The following is a 17,696-nucleotide window of genomic DNA, read 5'->3' as shown; positions in this document are numbered from 1 at the left end:
CGGGGGCGGGGCCGGGGCGGGCGGGGCGGCGGCGGCGACCAATGGCGGCGCGGGCTGCGGGCCTGCGCCCTGGGCCCCCGCCGCGGGGGGGGGGGGGCGGCGCGGCGCGGCCCCGGCGCGCAGAGGCAGCGCGGCCGCGGACGGGGGCGCAGCATGTGCGGTAAGGGCTGGCGGCGCCGGGCCGCGCGGGGGGCGGCGGCGGCGGCGCGCGTCCTCGGCGGCGGCGGCGGCGGGCGGCCGCGCTAGGCCGGGCGGCTCCGCGCCGCGTGGGGAGGCGGCCGCCGGGGCGTCTCGCCGCGCCGCTGGCACGGCGGGGCCCTTCCCCGTGGCGGGGACGTGTCGGCGCCTGCCGTGCGCTCCGCGGACGCCCGCCCGCAGGGGGGACGCCTTGCAGCGGCTCACCCCCGAAGCGGCTCGTTTTGCGCCAGACTGCGCGGCTATCGCCCGAGCGTACAAAAGGCCATCTCCTGCCGGCTGCGCGAAGGGCGGCCGTGGCAGAAACGCCGTGCTTCCGAGGTGTAGCGGCCGCCTGGGCGCTCGATGATGTCAGTGGGTTTGGATTCGGTGGCACGCTGTGCCGGGGACGGTGCTATGCCTGTTCTGATTGTATTGGGTAGGGTAATAGGTCGTAATCCTCAAAAACACGCGAGTGACACGGGAGCCCAAGCCCCAGTGAACGTCAGTAAGATGTACGTTGTGGGAAAGGGACACAGGTTTCAGCGGGAGCGTTTTCAAATGCGCTTCTGGTCTTGTCAAAATAGTCACTCCCACTTTTAGGTGAAAAGTGTGGTTTATTACTTTTTTTCTGATCATTGCAACTTCTGATGTGGCTGCTCTTAAAATGATTGAAGTTTGTATCACGTAGGATGTGAGGTGAACCGGTAAACTGTTTTAAACGTGGCTTATAAGTGTCCATTGCAGGGTTTTGCATCACATCATCTCAGTCTGTTTATAAACCAGTGTAACTTTCTTGTGTTGAACACATGCCATAAGTGAATTAGAGCACAGACCAATGAGGCTTGTGCTCCAGAGTCACTTAGGTGCTTTTCCCAGTCCTACATGCGGTCCTGTGTGCCTTATCCAAACAATTGTTCTACCTTGTCTTTTGAACACAAGAATAAAAAATACCTTTCTGTTCCTGCTTCGTGTTGTGTCACATTGGCTGCATGTTTGTTTTTCTGCTTAAATTTATGTGGCAATTATCTTTTAGGTCTTTTTATTTTTCCTTCCAATTTTCCTTCCTTTTTTTCCTGAGTTTTTATGTTTAAAGCTAGAGGTGATACTCTAATAAAAATTTTGTGCCAGAATGTTTTATGTATTTGATTTGTAACTTGCCATTTCTTTCAGTGTTTTTGTAAGGTTGAACCAGAGTGAGATAGTATCACCTTCAAACTGTCAAGTCTGTGGAGCACTATGAGGAAGCAATCAGGAAAACATATTTCAGCTTACATTTAGCACTATGTTAATTTGTGTTAAAAGTAGAAAGTGGAACAAAGCTGAGAATAGAAGGGATAATTATTATTATAAATAGCTTGCTGCGAGAATACTTGCTGCGAGGGATACTTTCAGTGAATTGTGCTTGCCTTTCTGGAGGTACAACCTTTGAAATGGGTAGTATTAACATTCTGCTGTGTATCTTTTTAACTGTGATAAACATTGATGATTCTGGGGCTAGTTATTCAGTTGTAGTCAAAATTTGTTTATCTGCAAACACATTTTTTTCCCTTTTCAGTGTATGCAAAACTCTTTTTGGTTATTGAAATATTTATTAAGCAGTAAGAAAAAGCATCAAGGATTGTTCATTGTGGTTGACTCTTCATCTTGTTCTAGGAGCCAGAGGTATTTCCTATACTTAAAAATGAGAAGAGGATAGCATTAATTGAATGTGTTTCTCTAAAGAGTTACGGTATGAAGGAAGATGAGCATTGGAAATTGAAGAGCTTCTGAATGCAGAAATTATGTATCTGAAGACAGTTGAGTTTCTGTAGGAAGTGGGAGGAGAGCTGTTGGGAGTCTGAGGGCACTAGCACACGAACTCTTGTGACTTGAGGTCAGGCACAGTTGGCAGAAGCTAAGGTATACAGTCTCTGCTGCTGCCATTCGCGGTCCAGCTGATGAGCTGAAGACCAAGTTGACAGCGCTTTAGGTTCACGTTATGAAATGTTAATTGCAGTGGCAGTTTTTGTGCTTTCTTCCAAACAGCAGCAGTAGACTCCAGCAGAGGAGCGAGGTGACAAATTGTAAGTAATCCGGCGAATATCATAAAAAGGCCGAACTCGCTCATAGGTACTCTGACTGCTGAGTTACTTACGCAAACCTTAATTTTCTCTCTTAACTGAAGTGATAGGAGTCTATGTCTTGGAGCAGAGGGCTCCCAGTTCCATTGCTGTGGCCTCCACGAGATCCCAGAGCTGTTTTACGCAGCGCAGTGAGAGCCACGGCGGCCTGGTTGGTTGTGGGAGTCATCAGACAGCGTTTGTGTAGCAGACTCTAAGTCAGGTTGTACAGTGTGGCCTAGCAGATGTACAGCCTGTGCTCAGATTTTTATCCATTTTGACTCAGGTGGAAAGACAGGTATGAGGATGAATTGGAAAAAAAAAAAAAGTGACACCTCTTGCTATTATGGAAGTTCTCCCTACGACAGCTTCAGGATTGTTATTACCCGTACGATGTTTTCAGTGCGCTGATAATCTAACGTTCAGGTTTATGTGCGGGTGACCCTGTACAAGCATATCAGATCACAGGATTTCACCACTTGACAGGAAGAGTAATGCAGCCTTTAAGTTTAATTCCTTAACGTTTAGTGTAAATGACAGATTTGGTGGTAAATGTGATTATTTTTTTGTTTGTTTTCAATCGATTTTGTGCTTGGTATGTATTAAAAACTTGCAGTTTAAAGACTTCAGCAAGTGTGAGTCGGACATGCTTTAGTCTGAAAGTACCAAACCAGTTCAATCTCATCCTTAGAATAGTTTTGGAAAACAGGTTTTTCAAGGTAGCCAGGCTTGATAGGCTGTTCTGTAAATAATAAACCCATCATATGCTGTGACTGTTTTAAAACAAACCATGAAAAAGTGTTTTAGAATTTAGGTCTCATATTATTAGTGATTACTGAAGATGGAAACGGGGTAGCTGAAGACTTGCATTTCAAGGTTTAGGGTTGCCTGTACATCACTGGGGATTTTTTTTACCCCAAGAAAAAAAACATTTATTTCTGTAAAGTATAAAATAGTGGTTCTTGCCCCAAATGAGTCCTAGAATTGATGCACTGGTTATTTACCCTAGACAGGAGAAATCTTGCCATTTTATCTGAAGAGAAGAGGCATGTGCATCAGCGGTGAAGGAAGCATCCAGTGGACAAATGTGGTTCTTCACTGAGTGGATGTTTTCTGCTTTGCTTTTTTTCCAGTGGGGACTTGATGAATTGAACCTAAACTCTCCCGTATACAGCTAGCAGACGCAATAGCGATAGCCTGCTTGTTTCTGACCTTGTGCTCATCCAGAGTGCGCAGAATTAGCGTTCTTTCTGCGCACGGTGGTTCACACAGCGTGCCCCCTCACTGGACCGCCGGGAGCAAACATCAGGAACCCGCTCCAGTGGGACGTTGAACATCTCCATCTTAGGGAACGCGCGGAAGTAGAGAGGGGTGAACACCGTCCGGTTCTGAGACGTCGTTCTGTGCTACTCTTAGCCTCCCCGTTAGAACTTGGCGTTAGTGCTTAGTTTCTCCCTCACTGTAATTTGAAGAGAAAGGTCCCAATCTCTAACATATTCTGTGTACATGATATTTAGTAGCTTACATTTAATTTATTGAAGAACTGAGGCCTAATAGTCACCGCCAGGACAAAGGGTTCTTCAGAATTGCCAAGTGGACGTCCTGATAACATTGTCTGTTGAAATTATTTTAACAGTGCATGGTGTGCTATAAACATACTTATAAACCTGAAGTAAACATAGCCTGAAGGCTTTTCTGCTTACCTTGGAAAAGGATTAGGAAAAGCTATTCCTGAGTGACTTCATGAATTCAGGACATTGGGGAAGGTAGTTTATTCTTACCTGGAAGTGGTGATTCATGTCATTTTCCTATGACGTTATCATGAAATAAGGATACATGAGAACAGAAAGGTCCCAGGAAAATAAAGTTCTCAGAAAAAGAGTTTTTTTGGTGACCACTGACAATAGCAATAATTAATCTGGATTTGGCAAAAATGCTATTCTATTAAAAGCTGTCAACTATTATGTAGCTGTCATTAAGAATACTTAGATTGAATATTAAAAATCAGTTCTAAGACAGAGCTGAGTTTCACAAGCAACTGAATATGCATTATGTTCATGGTTCTCAATGTAAATTTCTTAGGGCAAATCTGTAAGAATATGTTTTATGTGCTGAAATACATTGTTCGATGTATTTCACTTAAAAGACTATATGGGACTTCTCACTGCGACAATCTTTAGCATGTTTTAAGAATTCTGTGATTGACTTGCATGCTTTGAACGTGTGTATTCAGTCTGTGTGTGCAAAGTCACTAGTTAAAACTAGTTGAAATGGTTTTTGTTGAAATGTAAAACATGACCACTGTTCTAATCCTGAAGTACGTTAGTGTCAAGGCCATAGTGTACCGCAGACAGGGGTATGATGTTTTCTGAGCCTATCAGATGTAAATTCCTGTAGTATGCTTGCTGCTGTCTTTTTCTACCTAGCAATTCACAATTATATAAAATTCTGGAATAGAATCAAGTTCACAGGGGTTTTTACCCCTGTGCATGTATTTTACCAAGAATAATGGCAACCCAAAGTTCATCAAGGTAGCGTAATTAATTGCCACTCATTTCTTGTGATTTTCTGCAGTACTTCCTCTTTCTGGCTTGTTCCAGAGTGTGTGTGACAAAGGGCAGGTGTGGCGTTATTACTGAAAAATAGCTCTGTGTTGAATGGGGGTTGCAGGAGCAGTGGCTAAATGTGTAATTTGAGCTGAAACCGAAACTTCTGTTTTCAGGTCTGCTAGGGTCCTGGAAGCCCTGGTGGGTTGGTTTCAGGAACAGTCTGCTTGGACTTCTAAATTTTCAGCACCTGGGATCCAGGCTGGATAAGCTGGATCCAGCAGGATAAGCTGGTAGTGTATCAGATGGGACCCTGATGGAATTTGCTAGATTTGCATCGGAATTCCATCAAAACCAATATGTTTTCGTTGACTGTTGTGATTTAAATGAATTGTCACTTTGACAGAAAAATTGGCGCTTTGTGACAAAGCACTCTACACGGAAGCCTTCAAGCAGCTGCGAAGATGTGTGCGGTTCATCTCTTTTCATCTTTTGAATTGTGTAGATTCATTTGAATATAAGCACAGAGAGGGAGAGAACAAGGCTTTAACAAGGCAGTGTGATTTTGAGAATAACAGGCCTGCGGTGTGTGGAAGGAATGTCTTTTATAGCCTAAAGCGAAAGGTAGAGTTGCTGTGTGCCGCTACACATCTGCCACGTTCCCTCTCCGAGAAGGCTACGTCTTGTAGCGGGGTGAAGCGATCCTTTGTTCAGCCTGCAAGTAAAAAGAGGTTCTGTTCCTGCACCGCCGGCGCTCTGCGTCACGCTGGGACGTAAGTATCATCCGAGCGCCCTTTGCCTCGGCGCAGCTGCATTCCTTTCGCCGGGTTTGCACAGATATGGCCCCAAGATTTGAGGTGGAACTCAGGAGCAAAATTTGGTCTGCAGAGCTTCTGTTGCCGGCTGCTGAGAGAAAAAAACATTTTTCAAGAATACACTTAGATCAGTGAGGTATAACAAGCATTTAGTGCTTTGGTTCGTTTTTTGCTCATCAGAGTTACTGTCAAGGGCGGTAGAATTGTATTTAAAAATGGAAGCGAGTGCAAAATTTGTGTATTTCTGAATAATCAAATATTTAGGGTAAAGCTGGTAAAAATAAACACTATTTTTTAAATGTGTGTTAAAACTCTCTGGCTATGTGAAGAATCATCTCGTTATGGGCTGTTTGAAAAGGAGAAAATGAAATGCATTTGAATTTCCAATAGATGAAACTATATGTTATTTTCGCATGATTCATCATGTTCAAATGTCATAAATAGCTGATAAGTCTTCAAATATTTGATTTTAACTTGTAGGTTAGTAAGTCATGCATTTAGGGAGATGAGTGTTAATTTTTATGAGATATATTGCCTCATTTTTACTTTTTGACTTCGTTTATAGATATTATGCTTTTTATTTTTATGTGGTTATTTTTCTGTTTTCTCTAAGGTGAGTTTTAAGCCTGCTTGTCCTACATGCCTTCTGATTTGTAAGATGTGTAGATCACAGGTAGGTTTTTAGAATTTTATTTTTGTATTGGTGTCTCCATTATCACTCCAGCTATTTGCCTGTCAAGACCTAAAAGCTGAAGTGTATCAAAATTGAATCTCCCAGTGTTTACATGTTTGTCTTCTATGAAAAGGGTTTTTTTGGTGGCATTCTTAGTCTTAGTTTTGGACTTTTTTCCCAGTCCTTTTGAATAATCTTAATAAAATTGTGCTGTAATTAATACATTTTCAATGGCTGAGGCAAATGCCAAGTTGGCTGCTTTGCAGATAGATGTTTTCTCTTTGTTTACAGTACAAGTAGAAATAAATACTAGTGTTTCTCAGCCTCATTCCCGATGAGCCATCCCTGCCTGGGAGAGATGGGTTTGTTCCCTGGGCCCGTTCAGTACGTGGCACTTTGTTACGTACCGGTAGCAGTTGTGACCTGTGACGAGGAATCGAGTTCATATTTTTTTCAGTTCAGATGTTACTGAACTTGTTAAAATTTGCAGAGAAAATGACTTTTCAAGCCTGCGTCTGGTTTGGATTCAGGTTTAATAAAGATGTCCAAGTAACACTTCAAAGTCTGCCCTGGTTAGAAGGAGGGAGGCTGCTGCTTTTAGTCCATTTTTGGGCATTCAGAATAAATTTGAGGCCCTGTGCCAGAAGCAGGATGGAGATTAAAATGATCAACTCACTTTTACAAAATGTTTTATGACAGGAAACCAAGTTTCTGACTAATAATCATGTCTGTCTGTTGAGTCAGGCTTTCTTTTATGCAGAGGACTTCCTAAGTCAAAAAAAAAAAAAGATGGCTTCCATAAGGTTGGTAGTTTTCAGTTTTTGAAGCTGAACTGCGTGCGCCTGTTTTTTTTCCCTTCTTCTCTTTCCTTCTGCTCTTCTGAGCCTTGAGCCTTCCTCTCTGTAGCTTCAGGTGAAAACCACAAAGCTTTTAATTTCTTCTGCACATCAGAACGAGGGATCAGTAATGGACTGGGATTGTGCGCAGCTCTTTCGGAATTCATTCATATGTCACATCGGTGCATGCAAATGAATGTCGGTTAGCAGCTGGAAAAGAGATCGGTAGCGCGGGAATCCCAGCGCTGGGTGTCTTGCATGGTGGTTTTGCATCCAGCTGCTCCTTGCCAGACGTGCCAGGTAGAATTCACTGGGAATCACAGGGTGCTGTCAGCTCCAAATACCGTTTGAACTTGAGAGGAGTTTGTTTCTGTGTCAAAACTAAAGCTAAACCAAAACCACGTGCTTCATTGTAATGGCCTTGCTGGGGCACCGAGAGCGTGTGCCAAAGGGTACATATGTGTAAACTGTGAAGTGCGTGTGTACAGTGATGTTCACTGGAGCTTCGTGAGAGACGCTGTTGCGTTTCCTTGGTGTTTTTTCTGTTCTGTCAGTTACAGATATGCTGATTAGGCGTTCAGGAGGGCACGTATGCTCCGCTTTGTGCAGGGCTGCTGTCACTGAAAAGACTGTTGGGCACTCCGGTCTACTTCGATTTAAAATACCCTCATTTTAAAAGCTATGTCACAGCCTGAAAACAAGTTAGGATTTTTGTAGCTGTGTGCCTGTTATTTAGCATTTTGTAGGTGATGTCAAAGTCCCTTTGGCTCCAGAAGAGAACTGCCTTCACAAGCCTCACGCCTGTCTGTTGCTAGAGAGGTTTGGCATTGCTGATGGGCAGCCAAGGTGGCGTGTAAGGTGGCAGAGCAGCTGTTGAGACTACCTAAATTCGGTTGCAGTCCTGCTCCGCACCCTTTCCCCTCTGCCTTTCCTACAGTCCTCTTTTCTCCTCGCTTCTTGGAATAATTCTGTATTATGTGCTGGTCTTCTTGCACACAGTCTCTTCCCCTAACTTGGAAGTGGTTGTGGTTCGCCCTTTGCATCCCAGTTGACAGTCGTTCCATTTTTGCCCGTGAGTCGCGCAGCAGGGCGCTGGGTGGTGCAGAAGTGCTCCGTGCTCCCCTCGATGAGGCTCTTTGCGTTTCAGACCGCTACTGTTCGCCGGGAGGGACCTACAGCAACTGCCTCCCTGTAGCCAGCAAGACGTTCAAGCCCCAGAGCATCTTAAGACTCGTCATCAGTCCCCATTTGCTGAAAACAGCATAAACCGCTTGAGTGGCAGTTGGTATCGTGCTGTGGTAGTAGAGTGACTTATTAGATAGCTGTGTGCCTAAATAGGACTGTTTATGCCATATTCAGAGAGCTGACATGTCGTCTGGGTTAATACAGAGATTGTAGGGACTTCCAGAGAGCTGTTTGAAGGGCCTGGCTGATCTGGGAGCGGGTGCTGCCTGGAGCCATCAATAAAAAAGTACAAGGCTCAGGGATTTGGGTGGAAAGGGGACCATTAGTACATGGTTGCAAGGCACATGAAAAAAGCAGAGAGGTTTCAGCTCTGAAATTATTTAGGTAATTTGGAAAAACGTAAGCTTTCATGTTTCCATAATTATATGTGTGTGGGTTATAATTATGCCTTCTGAGGCAGGTTTACTTTGGACGTGACGACAGGTGGCTTTGAAAAGTGAAATGCCAAGAATGGCTAGAACTCAGCATACCTTTTTAAAGGCACCTTGTGTGCTTGCTTCCTCTATATTATGGTGCACGCTTGTTTTCATGTATAATCCTGCCACCGCACTGGATGGATGTCTGTTTGGGAGTTTTCTGGCAAGTCTGGAGAGAGGGGCTTTTTCAGCTGCCTGCTGATAAAGCAGCCTGCTTTGTTGTCCTGTTGTAAGACCTGGAAGTCATTTAAAGGATTTTAGGCATCCAGGACATAGTTGAAATGTGCAGTCCTTCAGCCTGGATGACAGCTGTTTGGAGTCAGTTCACTCCTCAACAGGGAGGTTGCTATTTGTCTGAAGAAAGCAGTTTTTAGAAACAGAGTGAACTAAGTATCTCAAATTGGAAACCTCTTCTTTTTTTTCTTTTCCCCAGAAGGGCGGGGAGGAGTGTTTGGGCGACGAGAGCATGAGGGAAGAGGGAAGTATCCTTCAGAGGAAGTTTCTGAAATACAGCAGTTGTTAGCTGCTCTGAGTGTTTTATTATCTGTTGGGATTTTAGCTGTGAGGTGCAAGGTTTGTGGAGGACCTCGCCCTGTTCGTTCAGTTAGAACCAAAATTCAAGTTGAACAAATGGCATCAAGAGATGGCAGCAGCAGGCTTGCGTGTATAATTGGTTGGGGATGTCGGGAGCAATGGAAGTGAAACCGGGCAGATTCTTGTAAACTTGGTCCTTAGTAGTCTTACAAGTGGTTACCAGAAGAGGCTTTGGATTTTTTGGAAATGAAAGAGCTAAGTGGAAAGCTCCATCTTTTTTTTTCTTAACTTGAGTAGATGGTTTAGGAAAGAGGAACAGTGGAATTTGCATCTAATTTTTTTTTCTAGTAATGAAGAAGAAGGAAAGTGAGAGATGGTGTGCTTTTTTTGCAGCAGAACTACAGGGACATATTTCCTCTGGTGTTTGGTTAGGAAGGGATGCTCTGGGAAGAAGGTGCAGCTTTATGACAAGCTTATCCGGAGACCTGCAGGTGAAGTCCATGCAAAACAGGAAAGAAGTGGAGAGTGTCAGTATGTTATAAGGGTGCAAGCAACCTTCTTGCAGGTGTCATTTTTCTCTGCTCAGGCTAAAAAATACCTCATAAATGTTTCAATGCTTTGCAATGGGTATTCAGTGCATCTATCAATTCTGAAATGCCTGTGTGTATTTCTTCTTATAAAATAAAGACATTAGAAGGCTTTGAATTATTTAGGATAATTCCAAAACACAAACAGTGTAAGAATGCACTTTTCCAAACACTCCTTAAAATAGTCTTTGTGTAAACGTAAAGACATGTTTTTCAAAAGTCATCCTGAGAGTAAAAACTTTTACATGAATAAAAGTTTGGGAACTGTGAGGCGGGCTATGTGGCTACATTATCAGGAACAAATCAAAGATTTGGGATGCCTTTAAATAGTGTGTTTTGTTTTGTTTTGTTTGATGGGACTGAACTCCATTCTTCTCAAAAGCAGAGTTTTTTATAAAGTTTCTTGAATTACCAAGGCTAAATTACGAGTCGTTTTTGGAAACTTACACATACAGATGTTTGTGTGAAACCTGTTGTGCTTGTATTCCTGCAGATATTTTTCTACTTTAAAATCTTAGACTGGGTAAAATGATTTCCTGTGCAGATATTTCTAGCATGCAGTAAATGCTAATGCTAATCCTCATGCTATTGCTTCATTATAGCACCAAAGGGAATCGTTCTGAAATAGAGCCATAGCTGATATTACAGATCTAAGAGTTGGTATGTCCCCATCACCATAGTATGTTTGCATGCCAACTGCTTAAAAATGGAAGTAACAAGTTATCTTTCTTTCCAGCCCTCAGGAAAAATAGCCCAATTAGATTGAGAGTGTTCATTTGCATGAGTTACATGAGTTTTTCTTAGTGAGGTGGTGGGAGGAACTTCTGAGCGAAAGCTATTCAAGGAAGAATTCCTTTAGAAGATGGTTCTTAACTGTGCAAAGCCCAAGGTTAATGAACCAGATTTTTTTTTAATCTGGAGTGATGAGTTTCCTGTCCACTTCATCGTCTCCTGGCAGTTCGTTCCGTGAGGCAGGTCCAGCTCCCATGGAAATTCCTTCCCCAGTACTGCCAAGCTTGCCTCCCGTGTGGTCACTGTCAGTGTTATGAAAAGGATGGTGGCATTTCTGTGGTTACTTTGGTCTCTCAAATGTAAGCGACATCACCTCCCTTGGACTTCAGACAGAGCAAGAAAAGCTACAGATGCAGTGGGACTTTCCTGTAGGGGGTTCTCAATACAAACATCTGTTTGAGTTTGGTGGGGTTTTAACTTAGTATGTGCCTGCAGATAACAAATACAGATTTTGTCATGCTATTAAATGGGTATGTCTTTCCTCCCCCTGCAGGAATCTTTGCTTACCTGAACTACCATGTTCCCCGGACAAGACGGGAGATCCTGGAGACCCTTATCAAAGGGCTCCAGCGGCTGGAATACAGAGGATATGATTCTGCAGGTAGCTCTCTCCAAGTAACAGTGACTCATTTTTGAATTTTGGCTTGCAAATGATGATTCTCTGGGTTTGTTTATGAATGCTTTCAACTGTTGCCTGCTTTTGAAGAAAACTGAAGCACAGATTGGATGTTTCTGTGATCATGTGGTCAGAGGTTTGGATTAACTTTAGATTTACAGATTTTTGTAAACATTTCTGATGCATGTTATCCAAGCATTTGAAAATAACTATAAGACAACAAAGGGAAAATTCATTTTTAATCTAAGGGGCTTCTAGCCTTTATTTTGAGGTTCAGGTGGGGAAAGGAAGGGCACTGTAAAAAAAAAAAATCTGTATTTGTTTTTGTGAAATACTGTAACATATTTTCTGCACTTCACACTCTTTCCTCATATTTTGTGGTGATGTTTAGGTGTGGGAATTGATGGAGGAAATGACAAAGACTGGGAAGCTAATGCTTGTAAAATCCAGCTCATCAAACAGAAAGGGAAGGTGAAGGCTCTGGATGAAGAGGTTCACAGTACGTATTACTGTTGATTTCTTGGCCCCTTTTCCTCCCATTAAGCATCTTATCATTTCCTTTATGTTCTGAATATCTTCTGTCTTATCCAGAAACACTGTATTCCAGATTATTGTGTGTAAACCTAACACAGACATAACACATGTGCTGTGAAGTACCCAGTGATTCCATGGACATTGCCGTGAAATCACAGAGAAGTCCTGATTTCGCAAGCCAAGGGAATCGTATCCTATTAAAATAGAATAGACCTGGAGAAAAAAAAAAAGATAATATATATATTTATATTTATATCTTTATAGTAATGCTGGTCCCTACTAAAACCTTGAATCTGTGTAGTGACGGCCTAGCAATTGCTTAAGAGAAAACACTAGTGTAATTGTAAGTTTAACTGTCAAATTGATAAGCAAGCACAAAGTGAGGCCTTCTGTGTGCTTTAGAGTTAAATTTTAAATACATTAAATCTGTGCAGGAAACAAAGAAATATAAAGTTGTTGTGTGTGAAATACTGGTCAGCTGCGTGTTAACTTGAAGATACTTTTCAGAGTAGTTGGGATTTATAGTTTGCATTTAAAAACTTTTTTTTTTTCCGGGTATCAGTTGTGTTGTTATTAAAGTTAACTCGGAGAAATCATATAAATGAAACTGTAAAGAAATTGATTGCATAACTTAATTTGTTTTTAATCAGTGGTGATATTAACTTCACAATAGAATACTGTTTATCCAAAAGAAAGGTGGGTAGATGAAAACCAGAAACTGAAAGGCCGGGTGAGGTGATAGATGCATTACAACATTATGAGGTATACAAAATATTTCGGAAAAAATGTTTACCTGCTCATGAAAATTATAGGCTGTAGATGGTTTTGAAGAGATTGTGGAGGCAATATTGGAACAAAAGGATGGATTTTTTCCTAAAAAATATTAACGTTAATGTTATGCTTTCTAGAGATAAGCGTTACTGATGAATGTTCTAATTTTAGTGTTATGTAACTATGAAATAAGCTAGTTCAGTCATAGCCGGTATTATTGCATTGAAGATGATAGGATGACAAGGTGCACCCAAGAGAGAGAAAATAAAGCTGGATTCTTTCTTAAAGTTACTTTTTATTTTGATGGGGTGAGGAGCGCAGGGAGATAACTTGTGTGCATCCACACTGAGAATTCCCCTTACAGATTCAGCCAGGAGACGTGGCGAGAGTGAGGCGCAAGGAAGTGTTGTGAAAGATTCACCTGTTGGTATAGTGGTTCTTGGGTAAAGAGGTTCTCTCCCTCTTCTCTGCTGTGTGGCAGTTTTAGTGCTTTCCGAGTGGGAATGAAGTTGTGTATTTCAGTTGTAAACATCTTTAAACATGTGTGAAACAAAGCATTTCATTGCTTTGATGGAGCACATGGTCTTTGCTGTGGTAGCTTTACACACTTGACACTTGGCTAGCGATTTGCTGATTATATTTCCTTTTCAGTATTGCTGTCTCTGTGCACCTTACTTTGAAAGCCTGATAAGACTCCGTGTTGGCTTTGGGGTAAGGACAGGCCCTTAGGAATAAAAACTTCTCATACTTCTGCCTGCAGAGCGACAGGATATGGATCTTGACATTGAGTTTGATGTACATCTTGGAATTGCGCATACCCGTTGGGCTACCCACGGCGAGCCCAGTCCTATCAACAGCCACCCGCAACGCTCAGATAAAAACAACGGTAAGAATTTTTGCTTGAGAAAATGTGTGTTCCTGAGCAGGAGCAGTGACAACTCTTACAGTTTCTGGAAAGCTGTTTGCCTTTTCCGATTACTGGTGTATAACAGAACAGGATGGTTGGAGGCAGCGCATGTGAACAGTTTATTTCAGGCTACGATGCCAATCCCAGTTAGGCAGAAGCCAGCAGGGGCTTGGCCATCGATTTGAAGCTGTGGGCTAGGTTCTAATGAACAGCTTGCAGCAGTATGATCTCTTGAGGGACTGGGATTAGTGCCCCAAAGCTTCAATAAGCGTACGGCCACTGTACAAGGAGGATACAAAAACACAGATTAAATTGCATGGTAAGCATTTTCCTGTCCCTTCTTAGAAGTGGATTTTTTTTATTATTTTTTTTTACTTTTTTCATTTTTTACCTTCTCTCATAATCACCATTTTCCAGCAGTGGGTTGGTCCACTCTGTGCTGTGGCAGAACGCAGCTTGGTTGGTGTGCGTTTCTGTGTAACAGCCTGGTGGGTGGCACCAGCAAGATGATAGAATGAGCACAGTATTTAATTACTGCTAGTAAGCGTGGGTTCCTAAATTCCCGATCATTTAAGAATCTCCAAAAACTTTACAGGATCTGATTTGTCTTAGTTCCACCCATATAATTATTAGCTTTTGCCATTACAGACCAACCAAAATGGAGCAGATCAGGGAAATGGCACCACAGAGTGAAACTCTTATCTTTATTCTGCTAAGTATAGCTTTACGCACAATAAAATTGTGGACTCTGCTCTCTGTTCTGGTATTATACTGTCATCTATGGACGTAGGCCACAGGAATACAATATTTACTGTGCTGCTATTTTAAGATGCATAAAACATTTGCATGTGTCTTGGATCTGAGCAGTGTATTTCCTCCTGTCTCTAGAATTCATTGTCATCCACAACGGCATTATAACCAACTACAAAGATCTGAGAAAATTCTTGGTAAGTAAAACAGAGTGTTTGTGAGAGAGAGAATGTATCCTGGGCTATAGTAGAGTAGTGCTGTATAGATTATCTAGCTGAAGTTGCACAAGTCCTTGCACCGGGTGGCAAAACACCTGATAATTTGAAACAACTCTTGCTGAAGATGCTTTGAGATAGAATTATCATACGTGTTTATGATACTTGCTGAGCTCAGGACAGGTCTGTAGGTTAAGATTAGAGTTTGAAAGGATGAAAATTGCTATCCAAGTCACAGTATGTTGATTGCATCTTGCGTTTTGAGGGTGGAAATCATTCTTTTCTGGTTGAGGACACTCGTTTTGATAATCCAGCCATGGGAATTGCACAGATTTTGTTTTGCTGGTTGACAGCTCTATTAGCAGGAGTAAGTAAATCTCTTCCAGGATGTCTTTACGTTTTTCTCCTTCTTCAGTTGCAAACATTGCCACTGTTAAACTTGTCACTCAGCTCTGTAAGATACACATCATAAATGAATAGGGCTTCTTTGTAAGTCCTTATATCCGTGCTTATTTTTAAGTATGCCAATTCTTCGTACCTAATATCTTTAAGATGCTCCCTTTCCTCTCCATCCGAATGATTAAAATTCCAGTCCAGACTTTGATCATCTTGCATCTGCATTGCTCTTACATCCTTTCTTTGACAAATGCGCTGAGGTTACTGTCTGTCACCTTTCCAGTGTTGCTGAACTTATCTCTGTGTTGTTCCGCCCATCTTCCTTTCCGTTCACTTTTTTTTTTTCATGTTTTAAATTTAGATGATAATGTTTTGGGGAAAGGGACTGCTGTTTCTAGTTATCATTTGTGCAACACTGTTTGGGCAACAAATAATAGGTGTTTGATACGGACTGAAGGTGATAATGTCAAAAAATAATGAATACCATGTTTTTTGGTTGCTTGCTTTTAGGAAAGCAAAGGATATGATTTTGAGTCTGAGACCGACACAGAAAGTATCGCAAAGCTTGTCAAATATATGTACGATAATCGTGAAAGTGATGACATCAGTTTCACCACCCTGGTGGAGAGGGTTATCCAGCAACTGGTAATATATTTTGAAAAGGGTGGGAGGAGCGGGGGATATGTAATTTTTTCTGGTGGAGTTGAGCATAAATATAAAAATTTTACTAGATTATTTCCAAGTTGAAATACTGTTACTGCAGCATTGTATCTGTCCCGTAAGTCTATACCCATCTGTGCCAGTGTTGCAAGAAATGCTGTAGTGTATAGATATGGACAGGTTGCTTTTTAAAGTGTTTTGTTTGTTTTGTTCCCTAATTGCAGACAGTTAATATTTTTAATATTACCACTCTCCTCTAGATACATATTCTTTCTTATTTAATGTATATATTCTTCCCATGAATATTTACTAATGTTAAGTTTTTGGTCTCAATAGTATCTTGAGGCAGCCAGTTCCTTGAGTTGGGAGAGAATGCACACAAGATTTTTAACATTATTTTTTTTACTGTGTGTTTGTGGTGGTTCATTTGCTTCACGAAGTCACAATTTGAGATGCTGATTTAGGAGAGTGAATTCAGAACCACATCTGAGCTTTTACTGAAGTTTCATTGGAGCCAGTGGGACACGATCCAAATAAGCCTGTGCTTAAAATCTTCCCTGAAACTGGACTTTATTTGCTCTGTATAAACCTCCAGTGTGGAAGAGATGCTGACCCCTTGTGGGAACTTAATTGTAAAGCATGTTGCTTCCATCTTCCATGTATCATTTATTATTTGCTGAATTATGCATGTGAAGAGGATCCACCATGAATATACTTCTGTTTCCAGAACTAGCTTGTTTAGGAGACAGGTTTTCAGTAATTTGTCTGGCAAAAGCTATAGTAGCTGTAGACAAAGAACAAATTTTACTTGCAGATCTTGGTGGCAGTTTGTATTTTTCTCATTCCAGGAAGGTGCTTTTGCCCTTGTGTTCAAAAGTGTTCATTATCCCGGTCAAGCAGTTGGTACCAGGTAAGTGTTGCTATGGAAAATAATGTTCTTGCATCCCATGTACAGTTTTTAAGCTCTTTCTTTTGGCATTTTAGAAGATGATAGTGTAGCAGTTGTGATAGTGTAGCACTCTTGCTTGTGGCCTCCTGCATTTGCAGCAACAACAACTTATTTGTGAGGAGCTTTCTCTCTTTTTTTAGTTCAGTTCAGCGGCCAAGATCCTGCGCTGGAGAACAGCAGTCCCTTAAGATTGAATGTTTGGATGCTGAAACTTTGGGCGCTGATGGTTGTAATTTGATGTTTTGCTTGCAGGCGAGGCAGCCCGCTGCTAATCGGAGTGCGCAGTGAGCACAAGCTCTCCACTGACCACATCCCAATACTGTACAGGACCGGTAAGTGTGGGCACCGCCTTCCCAGCAGGTTCCAGTCACGCTCGGACCACTGTAAAAGCATAGTGTTTGCACAGAGCCCCAGCTGCATGCTTTGCGGTAGATATTATACCCTTTACTTTCAGCTGTAGATTAAACTCTATTAAAAAGGAGATTTTTGAAATAAAGATGTTTTTAACCATACGTTATACCATATGCCTCAACTTAGTCTGCTGAGATGATGAAGGATATGCAACCTGCTGCTTTTGCTCCCTGATATCTCCCCATACACCAGCAGAACCGACTTCTAGTTTTAATCAAAGCTTTAATGTTGTACGGTTGCAAGGAAAACATGTCTTGGTGCAGTATAGCTAAACTTAGATATTTGAGTTTATATTTGTGTTTGTGGCATGTTGGCATTCAGGGACTTTGTTGTTTTCAAGAAAAAAGGTGACTGTGCTTTGCAGGCTGTAGGCTTTTCACCATCGCAGACCTTTTTTCTCCTGTAACAGAATGGCTAAAAAACAAAAACAAAAACCAGTAGCACGCTGGTGTCCTTTGTGCGGCAGTCTACATTTACGTTCTCCGTGCGTCTCTCTCTCGCATGTCTGTTTTGCCACTGCAGACAGACAGTGGCACCCTTGATCATGAAGATGACTAAGAATTATTCTTCGCCGCGCTGTTTTCTGTCTGAGCCCATTCAGTTAACGGGCACTGGATTAGTTCTTTGAGCGCTGCAGTGATCAAAAAGTCTTACTGTGCCACTGTGTCCTGCTGCTTCCTAACGGTGCTGCTGTGGTAGCTTGCTACAGTGTAACGTGAAGAACCGGTCCCAGTAAAGTTTGTCGGTGTTTATTCTTGGTTGATGCT

The 17,696-nt window shown here is 42.1% G+C and overlaps 1 protein-coding gene across 2 annotated transcripts in view; it reads left to right on the top strand.

Moving 5' to 3' along the window:
- Nucleotides 1–142: 142 nt before the first annotated feature.
- GFPT1 (glutamine--fructose-6-phosphate transaminase 1) overlaps nt 143–17,696 on the top strand; it is a 45,078-nt gene continuing 27,524 nt past the window's right edge. For both annotated transcript variants that reach the window (XM_067312528.1, XM_067312527.1), the window contains exons 1-8: nt 143–160; nt 11,214–11,321; nt 11,728–11,835; nt 13,402–13,527; nt 14,437–14,495; nt 15,420–15,554; nt 16,418–16,479; nt 16,771–16,850. In XM_067312528.1, coding sequence (XP_067168629.1) covers nt 154–160; nt 11,214–11,321; nt 11,728–11,835; nt 13,402–13,527; nt 14,437–14,495; nt 15,420–15,554; nt 16,418–16,479; nt 16,771–16,850 — 685 coding nt within the window. In that variant the 5' untranslated portion in view covers nt 143–153. The remainder of the gene's footprint in view (nt 161–11,213; nt 11,322–11,727; nt 11,836–13,401; nt 13,528–14,436; nt 14,496–15,419; nt 15,555–16,417; nt 16,480–16,770; nt 16,851–17,696) is intronic.

Source organism: Apteryx mantelli, chromosome 29 (genome assembly GCF_036417845.1).
Source record: "Apteryx mantelli isolate bAptMan1 chromosome 29, bAptMan1.hap1, whole genome shotgun sequence".
Lineage (NCBI taxonomy): Eukaryota > Metazoa > Chordata > Aves > Apterygiformes > Apterygidae > Apteryx > Apteryx mantelli.
This window is presented reverse-complemented; position numbering and strand designations above follow the sequence as displayed.